This window comes from Oenanthe melanoleuca, chromosome 20 (genome assembly GCF_029582105.1).
Source record: "Oenanthe melanoleuca isolate GR-GAL-2019-014 chromosome 20, OMel1.0, whole genome shotgun sequence".
Lineage (NCBI taxonomy): Eukaryota > Metazoa > Chordata > Aves > Passeriformes > Muscicapidae > Oenanthe > Oenanthe melanoleuca.
In genome coordinates, this window is record NC_079353.1 from 5,149,417 (window position 1) to 5,171,870 (window position 22,454).

Sequence of the window (22,454 nt, forward strand, 5' to 3'; positions counted from 1 at the left end):
GTGAGCAGAGGGGGATGTGACCAACAGCCACGCTCAGAGCCTTGAACAGCACCAGGAGTTACTGGGTGCCTGCAGGGATTCAGCTCCTGATTCCTGCACTGCACAAGTCAGGGCACTGAGGCTGATACCTGCTCCAGATCAACATTCTCAGCCATTCCTCCGTGGAGCCCTGTGGTTTTGAGAAAGGTGAACCTGAAAAACAACCCTGTGTTAAGAGCTTGTGAATTTGCTGCAGGAGTTTGAGCTGCCATGGGGAAATGGTTAGAGATCCTTCTAAACCTGCAAACAGAATCTTGATTTAAGGAATAGCAATTTATACCTTTGCTCCATACAGAATCCAAGGAATTATTTAACCCAGCACCTCAGGCTTCCCTCATCCATCAAGGTTTTAGCCAGCCTCAAATGCTGGCTACAGCCAGGTGGGAACTCTACCTTTGGGGCAAGGTCCAGAGAAGTTTATAACAGCAAAGAAGCCATTCACAGGCAAAACATCTTTCTCATGCCAGTCATTAGCTGGCTGGATTATGCTTTAGAGCAGAGCAGGTCACACAAAGTCTCTACTCAGTAATGACTCCTCAGCAGAAACAAATCTGACATTTGGCCTATTAGCCTCATTTGCAGTCTGCTCCGAGAGCATTTAGTCTCACATGTTCATTTTGGACTTTAATTTGGAAAAAAGAAAATCAATTTTGAGAAATGGGAAAGCATTCAGGGCTTGCCTGTGCTGTGGTTTGCAGGAGGGAGCCGTGACCTTCTCGATCTGTTTTGCCTTGGGTTCATTTTCCAAAAAACCGTGTGGATTTGGGTTATGGAGCCTTCCAGCTGCCCAGTCAGGCTTTGGACCCACAGCTCATTAGGACCTGACCTGCTCAATGCAGTGGCTTTTAATTGGCCAACAGAGACATTGTCAGCAGGGAGAGGTGGCTCATATCTGCTTTCCTCCCTACCTGTGCTAAATTCAGGATTTCTCTCTCTGTCACTTGAACCAACCTGTCCTTCCATACTGTCCCCACTACCTGAGTGTTCCCTGCTGATTTATCTTCATGTGAGGGGGCAGGGCAGCAGCCTGAAACCAGGAGCTCCTCTGAGCTCCTTGGAGATGCCAGGTCTCTCTGCAGCCCCTTGCTTGTCTCGTGTGCCTGGCAAAATGGCTTTTCTCCAAAAACCTGCCCCCCACACACACCACCTCAGGATGACACCTGTAATTCTGCTGTAAGAGCAGCAGAGTGCATAGTATTACTGTAAAAATGTTAAATAGGCCCTTTCAAGTAGTCTGAAGCCCGTGCATGGACAATCACCCTGGTGTCTCCTCAGGAGCCCATGGCTTTCCCTGCAGAAATGTTCCCAGACCCCAGGTGATGTCCAGCAGCCCTGAGTGCCCCTTGCAGCTCAGGTGGATCCACGTGGAGGGTGGTGCTGTGGGTGGAGATGTTCAGGATGATTTGTGCCCACTGGGGACCCTCTCAGAGCAGCTGTTTTCCCTGGAAACCCCAAGACTGCAGTGCCAAGGTGCCCAAACCATTGCTCACCCTGGTGCCCCTCTGTGGCTGCAGTTCCCAGCCCTTGTGTCCATCTTGCAGAGAGGATGACCTGTCCCAAAGCTTCAGGCATGGGAATTGCTCACTCAAATGGAAATGCATTGTTTCATCCAGTTCTTAAGCCTCCTTCGGAAAAAAAAAAAAAAAAAAAAAAAAAAAAAAAAAAAAAAAAAAAAAAAAAAGAGCTCTGAATGTCTCTGGCTCTGCAGCTTTTATTTGCATCCCTTTACACATTTATCCAAGCCATTTGTATTTCATCCTTACAACACAGAAAAAAAGAAAAAAAAAGGAAAAAAATGTGATAGACACATTGACTGATAGTGAATGGGCTTTTTTTCTACCCTCTGGATTTATTCCTTTTCCTCCTCCAGCTCTTCACATCCTCAGTTCTCCAGCTCTCTTTTTCTGTAAATATCCTCAACAATGAATGGACTCAGGAAATGTACTCAGGAACACACAGTTCTGTGGAGAAACCAGCAGCCACACTCAGATCACATAGGCTGGGCTAAGAAAGCACCTAAAAATGATGCTAATTATTAAAGCTCCTTGCCAGAATGAGGCAGCTCAGGATGGAGGCTGTTTCATCTCCTGAGGATGCTGGGGATGCTGGGGCCAGGAGCAGGACCAAGCAGCAGCCACCAAATTCAGCAGGAGCCCTGGGAAGTCAAAGGGACAGTTTCCTTCTGACCCCCTGCCTTGCCCCAGAGATGCTCCCTGGATTTCACCACGATGTGCACAGATTTTCTGCTGGTCTGGCTTTTCCATAACAGCCACAGCAAGCACCCTGCAGGAAAAGGAGCTCATTTCAGCAGCTCCCAAAGTCAGCAGGAGCAGACCTGGAACACAATAAGCAGAAGGACCAACACACTCCAAGGAACACCAGAGGACCAAGTTGCTCCCATTTCACACTGTATTTCTATTTTTTCCCCCCACTGGCATTCATCTTAAAAGCTGGAGGATGCAATGTAATTAATGGGTGACACAGATCTAATGTGTGATAAAGACAAATCTGGTTTTGTGTGCAGTTTATGTCTTGCCCACAGCAAGAGTGAAGAAAAGCAGGAAAGATTTGGCCACTATAGAGGAGATGCTCCATGAAATACAAATGTGCTTTCTGCCTTCCCAAACAGAAGAAGTGCAGGGAAGTGACTGAAATTTTATCAGATCACAAAGAACCTGAGGCCTCCATGAATAGTGCCTTGATGATAAATCAGTAAAAGAAGTCCATAAACAAAATGTGCTTCGTGATTTGCCTTGGTCAGACTGTGGAGCTCAACTTCAGGCTGCAATAAAAAATACCACTTCTTTAGGCTGCAATTAATTTGTGTAAACTTGGAAAAAAAAAAAAAAAAAAAAAAAAAGGGGAAAAAATAAAAAAAAACTAACAAGGGGAAACAAAAACAACCAAAGGACATAAAAATCCACACTGCCACAGCTTAATAAAGCTTGGGGAGGAACTGTAGCATTTTCTTTGTAAATTGAGGTATGTTCCAAACTTCAGCTTTAAAGTTCAGGCCCCCAGAGAGATTGTTAGATTTTAATTGCTACCTTAATCAACATTTATTAGTGCTAACCAAAGCTCCTCATGGATTTAAAATTCAACCCAATTGTCAACTACTAATTACTTTAAGAAGACAAGCTGTTATTTTACCAGCTGTATTAATGAGACTTTTCAGCATATGTGAAATATTACAAAAAGCTTCAGAAAAATTGATCCTGAAATGTAATTCAACAGATTAATTTTTTTTTTGTCTTGACTTCACTTGTCTCTCAGACACTATAGCATCTCTTACCCTCCTCTACCTCCACTTCACCAGGCAGAAATGCAAAACCAGAACTGGGTCTGATTTTTTTTTCAATAGGAGGATGATTTTTTTTTCAATAGGAGGATGATTTTTTTCTTTCCATTTGTTTGGGGTTTTGTTTAACCTAACTTCCCTTTGAATTGGGTCTAGCATGTTTATCAATAGGAGAATGATTTGCTCTTTCCATTTCTTTGGGTTTTTGTTTAAATTAACTTTCCTTTGGATCCTCCTGCAGTGTGTGCCTCATGCATCAGGCTGCAGTTTTATGACAAAGTCTTTATCTTAAATCTTCACCATCATCCTGGGGAATGGAGCTGATTTATTAATTTCCCTGTGCTCTATGGAGCTCCTGCTCTCCTGTCAGCCAGCTGCTGGTTGCATCCTCATTTTCCCCCCCAGGGGCAGGACAGAGGGTCACCTGCAGCTTTGTCCCTGTCCCCAGAGGGGGACCTGGCTGTCCCTGACTGCTCCACACTCCTGCACATCCCCAGTGCAAAACTGGAGCCTGAGAGGCACCAAACAGAGCCACTCCTCTCTGCCACCATCCACCTGCCAGAGAGTGTGGGAAGAAGGAAAGAAAGAACCATTTGACTCAACTGTTTGCTGCTCTTCAGAGTCAGAAATCTTTCTTGTGCTTGTGTCTTTGGCTTTGTTTCCCTGCGAAAGCAGAATGTTTAGCTAGAATCCTGAAACAGTCACTGCTAGTGACTTCATAGCCATGTGGGCAAAAGCCATCCATTTTGATTGTGAGGGATGAAATGACTCAGTATTGCCAGAACAAGAAAAGTTGGGGGATGATTGACTGTCACCAGGGTTTGAATTGTTTTCTTGGTGCTGTCTGTGAATAAATATCCAAGCATAAGAGTCTCATTCATGACATCAGCCATCCCAAGCATGAGCCAAAGAATAGAATAACAGGTTAGAGAAGCAAGGATCTGGATGCTGGCTCCCAAAATCAGCTGCTGTGAGTTATTTATGTGGTGATAGTGCCCTCAGACACACCTGCAGCCTGTGCTGTCCTTAAGGCTGTGCTGGCTGCCCCTCCTGCAAAAGCCACACAGGAGAGTCAGATGTGCTGAGCACTTGCAGTGGTGGCCAAGAACAGAGGAAAGAGGCTGATTTCCTGGGGTTTGACAAGGACATCATCAGCCAGGCTCAGCAGAGAGCATCATCTGCTCCATGGGAAGCACTGGAAACGCTTTCCTTGGATGAATGTCCAGCATGTGAGCCCCCACAACCTGGGCAACCTAGTGGGAAAGAAGAACCAAAAGAGGATAGGCAGAAAATAACTGCAAATTCTGGATTAGGATTAGCTGTCAGGAGCATTAGGCACCATATGAACATTTATTCAATTATTTAGAGGGCTGACAAGCAGCAGAGCTGGAGAAACCCAAATATCTTGTGAAGGGCAATGGGCAATATCCCTTTGGTGAAAACAGGAACCCAAATACCAGCAGATAGGGAGAACTGAAATCCAACTGCACTGGTAAATTATTTAAAGTGTATTTCCAATCTGTCATTTGAAGTTGAAGTATTATTTCCCCTTGGGTACAACATAGCTGCTGGGAAGAGTGAGAGGGAGATATAACAGAGACCTGTGTGTTCAAAGGGAAAAGCATGAACATTATTCACTGAGTTTTTGTTCAACCAAAAATATTGCCCTAAATAGTGCAATGGATTTGAGGAGCAAGGCTGAGGCCAGCAAACTGACAGCATATGAATTGCCTTTATTCCTGTTTGCAAGCAAAATTGGGTAAATTGAATTAATTTACCTTGTAGCTCACTGTACAGTCACAGGAAACAAAGAAGGAAGGAGCTGGACCTTGTGGGTCCCTTCCAGCTCAGAATATTCTGTGATTTCCTGAAGGAGGAAGTGGGGAGGACTTGAAGCTTTTGGGTGAATGATGATGTGATGGAGGATCATCACTGCTGCTCTGTCCTCCCTTATGAGGTACAGGAAGGGAGCAACTATCCCATGCCAAAACCCTTCCTTTTTAAATTCCACATATCCCTCTTAAATCAGTGGCAGGAGGCTCTAAATTAACTGAAGTGAGATGTACAAGTCCCCAGATCCATCATCTTCACCAAGCTCAATCCTACAGAGAACTTGGGTTATTTGGTTTAAGGTTTTTTTTTTTTTTTTTTACTTTGGCATTGGGTATTTTGATTAGTCTACCATTTTTCTAAACAAACATTTTTTTCCTTCAGTTTTATTAAGAGAAAAAGCTGAGTATCCATGATATATAAGGCATTTCCAGTGCACAGTGATAAACCTTAGAACCTTCCAATTTGTATGCTCCAGGATTTCCTGAATTTTACAGTTTTTCTTTCTCTTTGGAAGGTGGATTCAGCAGAGCCATTCAAATTTGATGGGCAAAGACCAGGAAAGAAGGAATTTTTCTCTTAAGAACAGTTATAATGGAGTAGGTTCTCTGGCATTTAGGGAGGTAATGAAAAACTCTGAGGTCCCCAGGGAGTTCAGTATGTAGGTGTTACCCTCGTGCACAATCAGGAATAATAAGATTTACATGATATGTATGGATGAATCACATCTTTTGCTGTTACTTACAACAAATAAATAAACCTGAAAGCAGTTCAGATCACACCATTGTAACCATGCATAGAAATGAGGTTAAATGATCCTTCAGGTATCCAGTCATGCTCAGGAGTGCCACCATTATTATATATATATATATATATTATCTTTCCCAACCCATCATGAGCAAGAGACCCATTTAAGCTGTTCTGCATCAGATGATATTTTTTATGTACAAATGTTTTCTCCAAGGAGGGAAGTTTATGAATGGGGATGTTTTTGCCATAGATATGATGGATGCTCTTTGTCAGTACACAATTTATTTCCATCTGTTCTGTTTCTGATTAACTCCTGCAGAGTATGTGATTAACTCAACTTCTCAACATCATTAGCTGCTCTGCATTCCCATTATAGTTCATCAGTGTGGGACCACACACAGGCTTGAAAATGGTACACGTTGGTTATTCTTAAAACCTTAATCCACACTGCCTGGTTATTCTCTGTGATGGCCACAGATCTACAGAGCGAAGCCAGGAAAACATCACTGCTGTGGAGCAGACACAAAATGCTAATGAAAACAGAGTTTAAGCAGATCCTCTTTGTGATCTCAATGCTAGAGCTAAATTAAGCCCTCTGGAAGAGTTCATGGCTGTGTTATCCAGCTGGAGACAGCTCTGGAGGCATCCAGCTAGCACAGAGAGAGGAGAGGACCATGCCCTGTGCATGGCCACGTCCTCCTGCCTTCCCCAGGCTGTAGGATTGTCCCTTGTGGATCTCTGACTGCGGTCACTGCATGCTGCCACCCCAAGCCTTGTAGTAACACGGAGTTTCTTCTGATATAAATATCCACCAGTACAAAACCTGAAACTCCTCCACAGCATCGAGCAGCCACAGCTCGAGAACAAGTCTTTGCATGATCCTCTGATGTGTCTTTGGAGGGGTTTTCCCTCAATGAGTAAAGCAAGTAAGTGGATGTGCCCGGAGCAGATGCTCACAGGTCCTTGCAGGGCAATTAAATGGCACTAATTGGGCACAGGAACCAGCCCAGGGACTCCACCAGTTCCACCTGATAATTTATCTCCAGACTTACCTCTTCTCCTTCTTCAGCTCAGCAGCAGTACCTGCAGTCCCCTGTTCCCAGACCACATCCAAAGCAGAGATAAAGCTGGGGCTCCTGCAGGGCTCTGAAATGCAGAGTTTTGGCCAATTCCAGCTCCTGTGGCTGATGCCAGCTGAGGTCAACAAAACCTGCTGAGTTATTTAACCAGCAATGGATTGGACAGGATGAGCTGTGTTGCAGGCTTTTCTTTGGGATTTTTTTCCACCTGGATGAAAAACTTTGGATGTCCTGCTGGTGTTCGTGCTCCCACTCTCATCCCTGCCCCAGCTCCTGTGTTCAGTGCTTGTGGCTGCCACCCCCGTGTCCCCAGGCAGTCTGTCCCGGCTCCAGGCTTTGCCTCGGTAACTCAGAGCTGATCACACATTTTGACATCAATACCTGTGACCGGGAGCAACATTTTACATCGTGGCAACCTTTCTTTGAAGTGCCTGGGCTCCCATTCAGCGCTTTTGAAAAGGTCTCCCTGAGGCACAGGGAAGGTGCTCCCAGTGTCTCTGAGCTCCTGCAGCTCCAGGGGGTGAACAGGAGAGCTCTTTGGGATGAGATCACAGAAATCCACACAGCCACACTCTGTTACCTCAGATAATGTGTGTGGAATCTGTACTCACCTCTAGCTGGGCAGAAGAGGTACAGGAAATACCTGGAGATAACAACCAGAGGCTTTTGTGGCCATTTCTCAGGGTGTTTCAAAGAGAAAAATAATAGCTGGGTTTTGGCATCTTGTCTTTGATTATTCACTGAGCTAATGATGGGATATTATATCCTGGATCTACACAGATTTTTGCATCCTGTCCCTTCTTAGGAGGAAAGGGGATGGTTATTTCACACGGCTGAGCTCACTGGGTTTGAGTCACTGGTGCTGTGGGGGGACCCTGCAGGGATGCAGGATTGCACCACACCCTCGTGCACCACCAAAAGTGCCTGCACAGGGCACAGGGTGCCAGCCCCCGACGCCAGCAGCCAGCTGTGACAGCTGTGTCACCCCTGCCACGCTGCCAAGGCTGCTGCAGGGAGCAGCCCCCAAACGAAGCGTGACAGCAAACCTGCCCCAGCCGAACCTGGCAGCCTGTAAAGGTCGAGCTCCTGCTCAAATGCACTGCTAGAGCTCCAGACACACACACAGGCTCTGGCTCTTGGCCAAACATTCCTATTTACCCAGGATTTGTGCTCCCATATCAGGATCTTCTTATCCAAGGCAAGGACCGGAGCCAATACCTTGCAGTACTGGTCCCCTCAAAAAATTCCAGAAGAGATAAATTCCCTTACTAGCCTGTAGTTGTCCAGCTTCCACATTTTTCCCTGTGCCAGCTACTGGCTCCAAAAGCAGGAGTTATTTTCTTCCATCACTCACAAACACAAACATGTCCTGCCCTGTTGTAGCTAAGGAATGGCATTTACCTGAAAATCGTGAGATTCTTGGCATGGAAAGCTGGAGAGCTATGTAAAGATGGGGTTAATTATATGGTAATTTATTTACTGTGCAGGAAAAAAAAACCTGTGGATGGTTTTTTTTTTTTTTTTTCCATCAGACACATCCTGTGAACATCAAACACGAGTGGCATTGCCAAATGCTCCCTTTGGCATCCCAACATGATGTACCTTCCCCTTCCCTGCTTTGTCTTGCACAGATTGCTGTATCCTGGAATGCAGTACTGTGCTTATTAACAGCTGAAATTATCCACTGGCTGGTTAAAAAAATGCTAATTCTGGCTACTGAGTGAGATAACCAGTAATTTTGTAAAGTACATTTAGTCAAATAAGATTTTTTGGCAGCCAAATGTTGTTGTAGCAGAATGTGCTTCCCTGATTGACATATGCTAACAATACTGCCTCCACAGTCAGGGGGAGGATAATTTACTTTCCATTTCCATTGGAAATGAGGTGAACCAGAATGTGGTAGATTGTTAAAATGTAGCTCTGTGGTTTAATAGATTTGCTCAAAACAACAAATCAAACGATGCACTGTATCCTCTCCATGTCACTTCCAGGAAACCACACGGACCCATCTCCTCCTGAGTCCATTTTCACTCCTTTGGGGTTTCTCACCCATTTCCCAGGTACATCCCCAGGAGTGTCTGCACTGAGAATCCTCCCAGCAGAGAACAGGAAGGCTGCAGCCACTCACAGCATCGCCCAGGTGTGCACAGGGAATGAGCTGTGACAGCAGCTTAGAGGGTGCAGATGAGGTTTTACCAGCTTGTCACCATCCACACTTCTCTCCATTTTAATTGTCCTTCCCACAGCCCTAAAAAAAAGGGAGAAAAATCACTCTGGGCATCCCAAATAATTTCTGTAAGGACTGTGTCCCTGGAGAGGCTGTGCTGACAGAGACCAAGGATCTGGCTCTGCTGTCACCTCATTTATCAGGCTACAAGGGAACATCTCTCACCTCTGACACAAAATCCCTGTCATAACCCAGGGTTAAAATTATCCCTTAATCTCAGCTGGCCCCCCTGGCCACTGCAGGGGCCTTGCTGCTGCTGGCAGAGCATCCCAGCTCTGCTCCATGGGATGCAGCACTCTCTGCTCTGCTGTGACCAGCATTTCATGCTCCATTGGCTTTGGGGATTTTATTTACTTCTCTGGAAAAAAGGCATGAGGGAAAACACAAAAGTCGTGTTCAAAAATCTTTTTATGTTCTCAGTACTGGAATATTTTCTATTTGCTCATCAAAACTCTTTCAATTAAAATGTTGTGATTAGTTCTGATTCTTGGCTGTTTTCATCACAAATACTTATAGTGTTGAATTTGCCACTGTATCTCCAGAAGAACTTTTAACCTAATGTTTTTACTTTTAGCCACTGAAGTTCTCCAAGACCTCATTTTCTCTGTGCCTCTCCAAAATTGTGAATCATGAGGTCAGCTGCAGGTGCCTCAGGTGATGGAGTTTTGCTGGGAGCAAAGGTGACCCATAAACAAGTGTAATACTCATAATTTTTATCCTCCTTGCTTTCAGATATATCTACAAAAAAAAAAAAAAAAAAAAAAAAAAAAAAAAAAAATAGTCTTGGCTTGTAGTAGGGATCCAAACCCCATTTTTTTCCAAAGTGACCTCTGAATCTGTGTTCCTCCAACAGTCACCTTGGAGCACAAAAGAACAAACCTTTGCAAACCCTCTGGTTTACAGGACTTTGTTGAAGCCCTCTGGGGAGTTCCTGTGTGGAGTTCTGTGCTCATCTTCTCCATCACAGCTGCTGTTAGTGGTAACCCAGGGAAACCAGGCAGCCAAATAATCTGAGGGACGACTTGGCAGAAGTGAATCACGTCAGCAGGAAGCTCAGCAGAGCCAGGGGAGCAGTTTTCCCTGCAAAAGATTTTGGAAGAGCCACAAACCTGAGAAATGGGTTCTGCTTTTGTGTCCCTTGGTTTTGCTGTCCCTTCCCCCATGTCTCTTGTTTGGGAGGAAGAAGCAAACTCACACAAGGCTGAATTCTCTGTCTCACTCACAGTCTAGTTTTTGTTGAGCTAACTGTGAGGCTGATAGCTGCATTATTTTCCCTTCTAGAAGTCTAATTAAATTCCCACAAATTTCCATTTATCTTCTCAGGAGCTTATGAAGCCCCTTAGCCTTGCTCCATCTCCTGTGCCCTGCAAATCCCTGCATAATTGCAATGGTTCCTATTTCATATTAAAATCACCTTTGGCAGTAGATAGCCAAGAGAAAGGAGGCACCAGTGTTGTCACTGTCCTGCTCAGCACAGCCAGAGCAGAGGGCTTGGGTCTGTGGCTGTCACTGCTCAGGCAGTGCTGGAGGGGAGGTTGTTCTGCACGAGACAAAACACAATTTGGTCCTGAGCACTAATCCCATCCCACAGATGCTGCCAGCCTGGTGCTTGAGCAGCTTTTAGGATTGCACTGATCCCAGCAGTGACAGCAGCATGGAACTGGGTTAGTGGTTCATTCTGTCCTGCCACTGGCAAACATTGCAATGTTGGATTTTTTTTTTTTTTTTTAATGAGGATTTAGCAGACGGTCACGGGGTTTGTGGTGCTGTGTTTGTGTGGGTTTTTTAGCCCAGAGAGCCCAGCTAAGCCTTTCCATGCACAGCTTTGGGCTCCTGCACTGAGCTCATGCTGCCCACTGTGGTGCTGGGCTCTGGTGGGTTCACCTTGGTGCAAACACATCAGTTTGGAAGGAGAGGAGAACCAGACTGAGCCATGCTTGGTGAGAGCAGAGATGAGGCCAGACCCCTGTGCATGTGCACCCCAACAACCCTGAACACAGGATTAGTGCAGATCCAGCATCACACAGACTGTGCTCTCCATGGTGAGCCAGCATAAATCTGAGACTTTCAGGTCAAAAATGAGCCTGCACACTCTCTAAACCCTCCTTCCTGGGGCCAGAGTAGTCTGTAAGATCTACAAAGCTCCAAAGGCTCCCATGGGGGTTCACTGACAGCTGTGGCCACTTTAGCCCACTCATGTTAGGAGACACTGTGAAAAATCCCACTAAACACCTCTACAAACCTTCCTGCTCCTGAACTTTCAATTACATAGTCCTGGGATTCCAGACAAGCTCCTCTTGAGTGAGTGGGAAATTTTCCACTGACTTTGAAGAGTTGTTGGAGGCAATAACTCCAGCAGTGTGCAAAGTCACCTGAAAATGAAGTGTTGCTGCTCTGATGTGCACAGTGTGCTGGGCTCTCCACAAACAGCTTGACAGAAAAACAGGGAATATAAAGGGTTTGCTGAGGAGAATTGGCTTTTCTAGTCCTTCTGTACTTCAGGACTTTGTGTTTGCAAATAATTAATAATTCTTTCAACAAATTAAACCATTCTGCTACTGGTGAAAATATTGATTTTTTTTTTTTTTTTTTTTTAACTATATGAGAGTTTTCTTATAAATCAAGGCAGGGAAAAAAAAATCTTTAAATATAGCCTTGGATAGAAAGTATGCAATATTCCCACTTTTACCATAACAATTCCTAAAAGGGAAAGTCAATGCTATTCTAGCCAATTTCTTAAGCTCTTGAAAAGACTTCACAATGCAATTATGGAATTAATCAAGGCTTTTAAGACAGCTTGGAAAATACTTTTAGAGTTCTGCAAAATTATATCAAGCAAGTCTAATTCACAGCTAGGGCAAAATTTTAGAATGAAAACCAATAAATCCTGAGTCTCAGGTGAGAGAGTGAAACGTTTCCAGAGTTAAGTGCTGCATTTTGCTGATGTGCATTGTTCAGCACTGGGGAAGAAGAGGCCACAGAAATTGGAGTGAGGAGCTACAGGGTTCTTTCCTTAGTCTGACCTGGTAAATCTGAGCTATTTCACCCGTGTGTGCACCAGCACAGCCTGGCTGCTTGCAAAGGATAAATAGTTGGTGTTTACTGCTTAATCATCTGTCTTAGCCTGTGGAACCAACTCCAAAAGATAACTCTTCTTTATACACAGGCTGTGAGATCTGTTAGAAGCTTAGAAAACTGTTTTATACTTTACAAAAGAGTCCATTAGCAGCTTGTGGTGGTGGGGTGTATCTAGGAATTCACTCAGCCCGCAGAGGAGCTCTGTCATTATTGCAGCATAAACGGGAGAGGATGTTCCCACCATGAGAAAGACAAAACCCAGCTGTACTTCTTGCTTAACACCTTGAGCTCCAGAGCACAAAGTTGTAGAGACTTGATCCATCCAAAGAAAACCTGGGCAACAACTTGTCTTCACCTAAAGAGGATTCTCTGCTCCAGATTTATGGACAGAGAAAGCAAAGTGGTTCTGATGTCCTCTGCTCCCATGTGCTGCTCATTTCTTTTACGGATCCCTGCAGCACCTTGGGGTGCGGTTGGGTGATTCCTGCTCACCTCCAGCATCTCTGAATCCCTCCAGAGCACAGAGCCCACAGATCTGCAGCAGGCTCAGGTGTACAGAGAGCCTTGTCCCTCCTGGTGATGGTCCAGCAGGGGTGGGTGTGTGGAAGGGGATATCTCCATCCCAGCACATGGAGCACCAGTCTCCAGGTGAGGTTTGCAACCTGCAGAGGGACCTGGCACATGCTTGGAGTGCAGGATTGTTCTGTGTCCTACCTCACTTAAGTGGAAGATAAGTGTTTTGGGTAGGTTTATTCCCTGGGGAGCTCTTCTGAAAGTTTTTTTCCCCTAAGTTTGTCCAAACTAAGACAATAAGTCACTGTGTGGGGAAGAAGTCAGCCTGCCTTGGAGTCCTCCCACTGAGCAAATTCCCCCTTGAGTTCCGTGGTTCCATCCTTTTGTCATCTCATCACTTCTAATACAATTGCTTTCACAGAGATTTGCTGCACGGTTTAATTCTTGTCAATATTTTGAAATTCTAAAAGCTTGAAGGGCTTTTGATTTGTTCCACACTCACCTGAGTGACGTGCTGAGTGTCCTCCTGTGCCATCCAGCAGAGAGGATGAGCTCCTGGGCTTGGCAGGGCAGCTCCCCATCCCACCATGTGCAGGCAAACCCCACACGTGCCCTTTGCCAAGCTCGGTTCCACTGAGCCTTCTAAACAGCAAACCCTGCATTTGACGTGAACTGTGACTTCTGCTTGATTCAATCACTGCTTAATTTGATCCTCCATTTAATTTTATCAGAACTGTAGTAATCAAATAATTTGTACTAAAAACATTATGATTTCCACTTGTTTATTGTGATCAATTTTAATCCTTTCAGGCACAAGGTTTATTTAACATAGTTAGGAGGTAACAAAACACTGTTATTAAATCTACAAGGAAAGGACACAAAGGTAGTTAAAAAGATCCCAAGGAGTGCTCATAATGCAGAGAAAAGACAATAACACACTGTTATTTAGAAGTCACGCTATGCATGATGAAAGCTAAGCAGCACCCTGCTGGCTGGGAGATGAAAAGATCAATGGCATGTTTCAGTCGAGACATTTCTGGCAATAAACTGCACTGAAAAGGGGAAAAGAATGTAATTAGATATGAATGATTTTGCCTTTTTTGGGTGTTGACCGACATGAATGAACCTGCGTCAGCAGCGCTTGAGTACAATAAACCTTCCAATCCAGCTAAGAGGAGGGAAGGATTTCCACTGCAGGCTGCTTTGAGAAATAAAACTCAGCTCAGCTGATCCTATCCCTGACTGTGCCCCATCTCTGCCCTGCAGGTCAACACCTTCATCTCCTTCGTGTTCCCCATGGTGGTCATCTCGGTGCTCAACACCGTCATCGCCAACCAGCTGCTGGTGATGTTCAGGCAGGCGGCCCAGGAGAACCAGGTGTGCACCATCGGCGGCCAGCAGACCATGCTCAGCATGTCCATGGAGCCCAGCAGGGTGCAAGCCCTGAAGCACGGCGTCAGGGTGCTGCGTGAGTATCGCCTTCCCTCGCTCTGCAGGGGTCCAGAGTGTCAGGGAATAACCCACCAACACCAGAGGTTTATGCCCAAAAAGGTGACAGAGCAGTCCTTTCTGCTTCGTTCGAATAAAGGGAGAGGCCATGGGGAATTACCCTGGGAGATCTCAAATTTTTGGAGGATGCAGCCTCCTTTTTATCCTGATTTCCTATCCGCATTTCCCTCTCTCTTTCCCCCTGGGCTGAGGTACTCGACAGGCACAGACTTCCTGGAACGCCTGATATCTGAGATCCCCCTCTAATGTATAACCCTCCCTTTTAATTTTTAATTTTTATAGAATTCATAGTTTTTCCCCATTGCTTCTTTAATCTTCTGATATCCAATTTCATTTATCAGCAAACCTACAGTTTTTAAAGGCAAATATTTTTTTCCATTCATCCATCAGTGGAATCCATCCCATTGTTTCTTTTATCTCTCAGTGCTGGCCTTATCTACCAGCAGATCCACAGCTCGTTTGTAAAGACAAATCCGACATTCCTCTCAAAAGAAATATAACTTGAAGAGTAATGGGTGGAAATTGGAAAACACTTTCACCCAAAGCACCCCCTCCTTTTGTCTTTGCTTGTTGGTTTGCAAAGATAACGAGCAGACCTGCTCACTCTGGAAAAGCAAAGCCAGCCCAGCATTTTAATGATTTAGTCGACAGCAATTTAAGCCTTGCTTGTATTGTTTCATTACTTCCCTTTCTCTGTGGAGCTTTGGTTCAGACAGAGCTTAAATAAAAGATCCTGCACTCAGGAATTGAGCTTTACTGGAGAACGGTGAATGTCTTGATTAAATAAGCTGAGAAAAAGACCAAAGAATTTGGTAGCTTAACCTTACGGAGGATAAAGCAAAAGTTGTTCAAAAATAATACCCAAAGTAGCCAACAATAGTGGTGTTAAACATTGGATGGGGAAAAATTGCTAGCAGAAAGCTCTCTGATGTTCTGGTGGTTTTAGAAGGGTTTGGGTTGGCAGGGACCTTAAAGTTCAGCTGGTCCCAAACCTCTGCCACGGGCAGGGACACCTTCCAGTACCCAGCTTGCTCCAAGCCTGTCCAGCCTGGCCTGGGACACTTCCAGGAATGGGGCATTTGCTATTTGAAGTGCTTTGGCCCAGACCACGTTTCCAGCAAGAGAAATCCCTAGGGAGGCACCAGGAGCCTCCAGGACGCTTTCCCAGCTGTTTTTCACAAGGAGTGCATCCCAGGCAGCACTCCCTGCCCGTGCCACAGGTGAGCACTGCTGCATCCCAGCTCCCAGCTGGGAAACACCGACTGAGGAAGGGAAGGAAAACACAGGGCACATTAAATTCCCCACAGTTACCTTGCTGGACTGTGTTTGTTTACTGTCTCTGCACCCCAATGAGCTGTTATCCACGGGTGGGTGAGGAGGGAGCCTTGCTTCCCCTACAAGGACTCTGCTCCTTGCTATCCTTTTCTGTTTTTTAACACTTCTGCCTGCTGCTGTGAAGTGAGAAGCTGCCTTTTCTCACTCCTGCTACACCACCTCACACCTCCCTGTCTCCTTTTAGTATTGTATCCTCCTTGGTCATCAAGAAGAGAGAGCTCTCCATGAATAATAGCAGAGAAACCTAAATTTACACCTGGCATTCCTCAGCACTGGAGGGAGTGCACCCACATTTCCTCTGAGGCTCTGAAAAACAACCCCTCACTTTCTGAGCAATAAGCATAATTTTCTTTTTCATCTTCTTCTGCTTCCTCTTTTTCCTCTCCAGGCAAATTTTTGAGTTTGCTGTGTACTGCAAAAGATGAGACTATTTGGCAAAAGTGAAGGTTTCAGTCTGAGATGGTTGAAAAGTGGGTCAGATGTGGCAGCACAGGGCTCCTGTGCAGCCATGCCCAGGATTCCAGGCATCTCCTCAGGGCCACCCCGGCAGCAGGACTGAGCTCCCTCCCTGCTGGGAAGGCAATGAGAGGGCAGCTGTTTGCTCCATTTCTCTGCTGAGGAAGATTCAGCAAATAAAAAAATCCTCCCTCACTTTTGTCTGTGATTCACTCCACCATGCAGAAATGCTGTCTTTATCCAGCAAATGGAGGGAAATCCTGCTGCATTTCGGTTTTTCAGAGGCACTTGATTACTGGAGGTGCTTGATTCACACTCACATTTGTCACCTGTTCCTCATGAGTTATATTTTAAAAACCCAGGCCTCTGAGCTCTCTGAAAAGTAGCAAGAAATACACAAGGATGCACATGGTTTATCCCAGCATCCATGACAGCCAAAATCCTGAACAGAGTCTGGGCTCATTTATGGAAGAGGGTGGGAAAAGAAAAATGACGCTTGTCCCCCCTTATAAAACTCTTGGCATGGGGGTAAAAGTATTTTCCATTTCCAAAAGTGGACTTTGGCCTGACCTACAGAGGAGGCTGATTTGGGTTTAAGGGTGAAATGCTTCAGAACTTGTAAAAGTAGTGCTTAGAAAACAATTTTTTTTGTAGTTCATGATGTGCAGAGCTGTTGGATAAGATCAGAGCAGAAAAAAACTTCCTTGTTCCAAATGTACTGAGATTAAGTATTTGTTTACATTTAAATAAGAGCTAAAAGTGGCCAGACTAACAGCCTAATTCAAAACATCCACAACAGTTTTCCTCCTTTTTGGTAGCATTTGTGTATTTTCTTGGCTCTGTCTGACTTTGGTCATGTACAAAATAATGAGGGTGATCAGGATTAAGGAATATGTCAGGTCTCTTGCCTGGGAGCCACCTCATTAAGTCAGTAGGCATGAGATTCCTGATTGTAATTCCCTCTCTGCTGTCAGAGTTCACCAGGTGTGAGAATTTAAATTCAGAGGGCTCCAGGCACTTGCAGCTTCCCAGCTTTATTTTTTTTTTTTTTCTGAGAATAACAGGGCAAGCAGTTCTGCTGTTAAAAATACTATTCACCAAGAGATTTTATACCTTCCCTCATCCTTCCAGTTCCTTCCATTAAACCACCTCCAATTTGTGTTGCTGTTCCTTGGCTGCCTTGGAGCCTTGGAATGGTGAGTCTCCCAAAGCTGCATCACAGAACATTCTCAGTGTGAACATTCTCTGATTGCACAGCCTGATATCACAATCACTTGATAAAATTCTATGTAATGCTTAAATACTCACATGCACACACACCAGAGCAATCACAGAATCATGGTTTGGGTTGGAAGGAGTTGCCTTTTGGCTACAGGGGTGGCTGAAAGGATAATAGTTCAACATAGTTCTTTGTGTAATGGAGAGGCAAAAAACAGCTTTATTTAAAGAAACACTACAATTATATATAGGGTAGTTAGTGCTAAACAGAATAGAAAAGACTCATTGGTCCAAGAAGGAGACACCTCTTTGAAACCACGCTTTGTGCAAAGCATCACGTAGCACACACGGCTCTGTGATCAGCAGCAGGGGTTATAATTTCTGTTATAATTTCTTGTCCTTGTGCAGCCTGAGAAACCCAAGGCTTCAAGGTGTTTTTTCCCTGGTTCCCAGCAGTATCCAACGACAGGAAGGGACCTTAAAGTTCATCTCATTGCACCCCTGCCATGGCAGGGACACCTTCCACTGTCCCAGGCTGTTCCAAGCCCTGTCCAGCCTGGCCATGGACATTTCCAGGGATCCAGGGGCAACCACAGCTTCTCTGGGCACCTGTGCCAGGGCCTGACCACCCTCACAGGGAAGAATTTCTTCTTAGTTTCCAGTCTAACCCTTCATTCTTTCACTTTAAAGCCCTTCCCTTTGTCCTGTAACTCCAGGCTCTTGTCCCAAGTCCCTCTCCAGCCTTCTTGGAGCTCCTTTAGGTACTGGCAGGCTGCAGCAAATTCTTCCTCTTCTCCAGGTTGAGCAATCCCAATTCTCTCTGCTGCTCAAAAACCAGGGTGTATTTGACCTTGGCTGAGGATGAAAGCTCTGTTCAGCCAAAATGCCTTCTGGAAAGGGCCAGTTTGGTGGCATGGACTGATACCCACCAGTACACCTGCCTGCAGCCCTTCTCCTGCAGGCAGCCTCAGCAGCTCCTGGCTGCCTGTCAGATCAGCTCCCACGTGGATGGAAGGAAGGCAGGAGTTACTGAGTGGCACAGCTGAGCTCTGATCAGGATGGGGACAAGCTGATGGACATCAAAGGGAGGCTTTGCATGGGGATGTTGGCTAAGCCTATTAAAATGTAATCAGGCCCAGGTATGTTGTGCTCTGTTACTGAAGCTGCTTAGTGAAAGCAATTATAAAGCACTTAGAGGTTTAAGCAATTAAAAGAATATCCTTCAGTCTCCCACAGCTGGCTGGGTGATGCCTCAGTAAAATGCTTTTTAGTAGATGAAGTCAAGCCACATTTTTTACTGAATGTCTGTGATTTTTTAAATTATGATTTTGGGGTCTTTGCATTTCATCAAGGAATACAAGACAAAGGCCAAGAATTAATGATGTATCCATGTATTTCATTAATTTGTGCATTAATAATTCCCCTTCTGAACAAATACTTTGAAGAGTCCATTCATTTCTCCTCACCAATGCTCCAAGTCTGAGTTATTCATTTCAGGAGGAGAATATTGCCATGAGATTTAGTATAACCAGCCTACAGACATGAATAACTTATACTTGGCAACCACAATACACAGAAGAGCACCAATCTAAAACTCCTTAAACAGTTGTATTTCATAATTCCTATATTCTAAGGAAAGCAGATTTATTTGTTCATGAATCATTTCTTTCCAAGAAAGGAACAAAATGCATGGCAGTTTGTATCTCTAATAAAAAGTCTGAGCAACTCCAAGTGGAGTTCAGCAAAACCCCTGTGGCATTAAGCTTGAGTGGAAGCTGATTTTAACAGCTGAAGTGTCACACTGAAATTTGGGAGGATAAATTACCTATTTAACAGTTGTATATATTTCCCAGAGATGTTTGTAGTTGTAGGTTTATTTTGCAGCCTGACAAGTGAGATAAAAGGAGCAGCATCAGGGCACTCTATGAACACCCTCCAAGGAGCAAAAACCAGGGGTGGCTGCACCTCTTGGGGCAGGAAGACTCTTTTTTTCCCCTCTCCCAAGATGTGTCCCTTTGCTGGCACCACAGCCCAGCCTGGCACAGCATCCCTGCAGGAATTGCAGGTTCTCCTGGCTGCATCTCTGCAGAGAGCTCCAGGGTTTGCCGTGCCCTGAAAGCAGATTTTCCAGGTGTTAAGCTGTGACAATGTGAGTGTTTAAAAAGTTAACTAATGTGATTCTAAACGTGAAGTCTGGCCAGGGCTTTAGTCAGTGCAGAAGCATGCAGTGAATGCAGCTCCAGGGTCCCTTTGATGGGCAGAAATCCTTCTGTGAGGAACAAAGGATATGTGAAACTCAAAACTGCAGGGGAAAGAAGAAAGGGCTGCAGAGGAAGCCAGTTCAGGTTACAATTGATTTCACCAAATAGAAACAGACTTGAACCTGGTGAGGATAAGATGGGATCCCCTCTCTGCCTTTCAAAGGGGAAATTCTCTTCCTTTCTTCTTCCTTCTCCTCCAAACATCCATATATCCCCAGGGGAAATGGCACGAGTGAAGTTTAAATGGAATCAAGCAACCTCTTCTCTAATTTCCAAAAGAATAATTACCTTAGAAGGAAGAGTCCCCAGTTTGCCCTGGGACAGCAGTGATGTGCTGCTTGCTAGTGCCTGTTCTTGGGCCAGCTTTAATCTGTATTTTCTGCCTTGCTCCTTATGGATGAAACTGGTGCCAGGGGATGATTTAACCACTGACGTGAGCTGGGGCAGGAATTCACATCTATTTTCAAATCTGTCATCTGAAGCCATTAAAAATCAGGACTGGAGAATATAGTCTGATTGAAACATGTTGATTTTGAATGCAAAAAGGTATTTTCATTCACTGTGCCAATAAAGAAGAATTTAGGGGTTTTTTCAATAATATGAGCATTAGGGGATTGTATCCAGCAAATGCTGTGTGTTTTCAGTGGTGTCTAAAGGAGCTGAGGACTTCCCAAGCTCATTATTAGTCCCAATTTCTTCTTTGCTCTCCTGAGTACTCCTGGCTCATGCTGGTGGTCCCCAATCCCTGCTGATTGTTACTGACTTTTATGGAAATCCTTTATTCCACAGCCTTATGACCCAAATACCAGCAGAAGTAGTTTTAATTTTACTGTGCTCATACCTACCCTGGCAGCTCCTGCAATCCCTACTTTGGGGCCTGCTGATATAAATATTGCCAACAGCCTGTCAGGTAGAACATCATGTTAATATAAACAGCACCTCGAGGTTTAACAATGCTTGCCAGCTGTGCCTGCACTTGGCTCAGCTTTCACCACCTCTCATATCAAACAGCACTTTGTGAGAGGTTCTCCTGTGATGGCACCAACTGAATTAGTACATAAAACCCAGGAGCTTGGGATACACAAGGGTTTTTTCTCCAGGAATCAGCATTACCCTGACACGAGCCTGATAACTTTTAGTACACCTCATTAGAACCAGCTGGTGGGTGTGCACCCCTTGGGCAGCCTTGGGGATGAGTCTGAAGCACAGAAAAGGCTCAGAGCTGTTGCTCAGGGAGGTTAATACCTCCCCAAACAGCTCCTGCCTTTGCTCAGAAATTCCACCGTGCTGTTCCACATCTGTATGTGGCTCAGCTGCCCTTCAGACACAGAGAAGAAGAAATAAATTGGCTGAAATAGTCTGGACAAAACCATCCAGGGAAGATGGATCTGAGCCTCTCTGGAGGCTCCCAGCAGCAGAGGTGGTTGTAAGGAGGAGCAGCATCCCTGTTCTGCCTCTCCTGGAGAGAAAGGAGGACAGCACAGGGGGGTATCCTCACCAAGGCCACCCCAGGCTGCAGGGCTGTGAGTCAGCAGCCCCAGAGGGGCTGGGGGAGATGAAGTGAGGAGGAGAACAGCAGCCCAGCGAGTGCTTTGTGCCACAGCAGCTCCCCAGTGAGTCACTGGTGGTGGCTCCTCACCCGTGGCTGTCCCAGGCTCTGAGTCACCCCAGCCTCACACGGCCCCACCAGGGCATGGGGGCTGGAGTCCCTGCTGAGCATCACTCCTGGGCTCAGCCAGACCAGCCAAACCCTGGGTTTTTACTCAGGGTGCCTTGCCCCATGCTCATGCTAACCCAGACGTGGTCCTGGAGCAGGGCAGCTCCCCAGCCTCAGCCTGGGATACACACAAGGCAAAATAAAACACCCACTGTGATCCAACAGAATTCCACTTCCAGGAGTGCTCCCACATCCAGTTTAGTCTGAGAATCGAGACTGGCACAGTTTGACTCTCCTGTGCCATGAAAAAGATGTCAGTCAGAATTGATGTTTCTCTCTGCAGGACCTTCTGAAGGAAAAACAAACCAGGGCTCGTCCTCTGCCACTCCTCCTTCCTCTCCCCTTCTTCCTTGGCTTGCAGTTCAAACAGGCAGAGAAAAGAGCCATTATAAGACAAAAGAGAAAGACACAGGATGTAATAATTCAGGGTTTAATACACATTTTAATCGGGAGTTTGATTTAGAAAGGAAATGAGAGCCTACATTGGTGGAATGGCACGCTGGGGTCATCTTGCTGGGGTCCCACATCCACTCCCCAGCCTTGAGGTTTGGCACCTCATCCGCTCGAATATAGGAAATATCAGAAGCTCATGGAGCAGCTCTGCTCCTATTAGAACCTTATTGAATTAATTAGAAGTGAGGGATGTGTCTGGTTTATTTTTAGTTCAAAAAATAAAGGCAGGAAATCTCCAACCTCACAAACACCATCCTGGACAGTCACCCCATCACACACTGAGTCAAACCCTTCCCCTGCAGTGCTCAGCTCCAGCAGGCTGATCTGCTCCTTCTTACTCCACCAAAGGAAGCCATGTGTCAAGATTTTGATGATTAAGAACATCCTAGGACCTCGTAACAACAATAAAATTTAATTTTGGCAGACAGTTTACCCAGGATTTGTTTTAAGCTCAACCATTTTGACAGGCAGGTGCTCAGGGAAGAACAAAACAGCAGGAAAAGGAACCAGGTATCTGGGAGAAAAGGATATTTTCGTTCTGTATTAGGTGAAAGTTACACAGTGTTGTGTTTTGTATTCCTCCCAGGGGAGAGCACCCAAGAGGGCAGGATTGCCACCCTAATGCTGCTTGATCCTTGTATGATAAAACGAAAACCTACAGATTAAGGGTGACAAATTCAGGTCGGGATCT

At 45.3% G+C, this 22,454-nt stretch overlaps 1 protein-coding gene across 2 annotated transcripts in view; it reads left to right on the top strand.

Annotated features, from left to right (window-relative positions):
• Window positions 1-22,454, top strand: part of NTSR1 (neurotensin receptor 1) — a 54,597-nt gene that overhangs the window by 22,061 nt on the left and 10,082 nt on the right. For both annotated transcript variants that reach the window (XR_008841990.1, XM_056507767.1), the window contains exon 2: window positions 14,081-14,282. Coding sequence is in view for 1 of the 2 variants with exons in the window: in XM_056507767.1 (XP_056363742.1) it covers window positions 14,081-14,282 (202 nt within the window). In the remaining variant the exon portion in view is untranslated. The remainder of the gene's footprint in view (window positions 1-14,080; window positions 14,283-22,454) is intronic.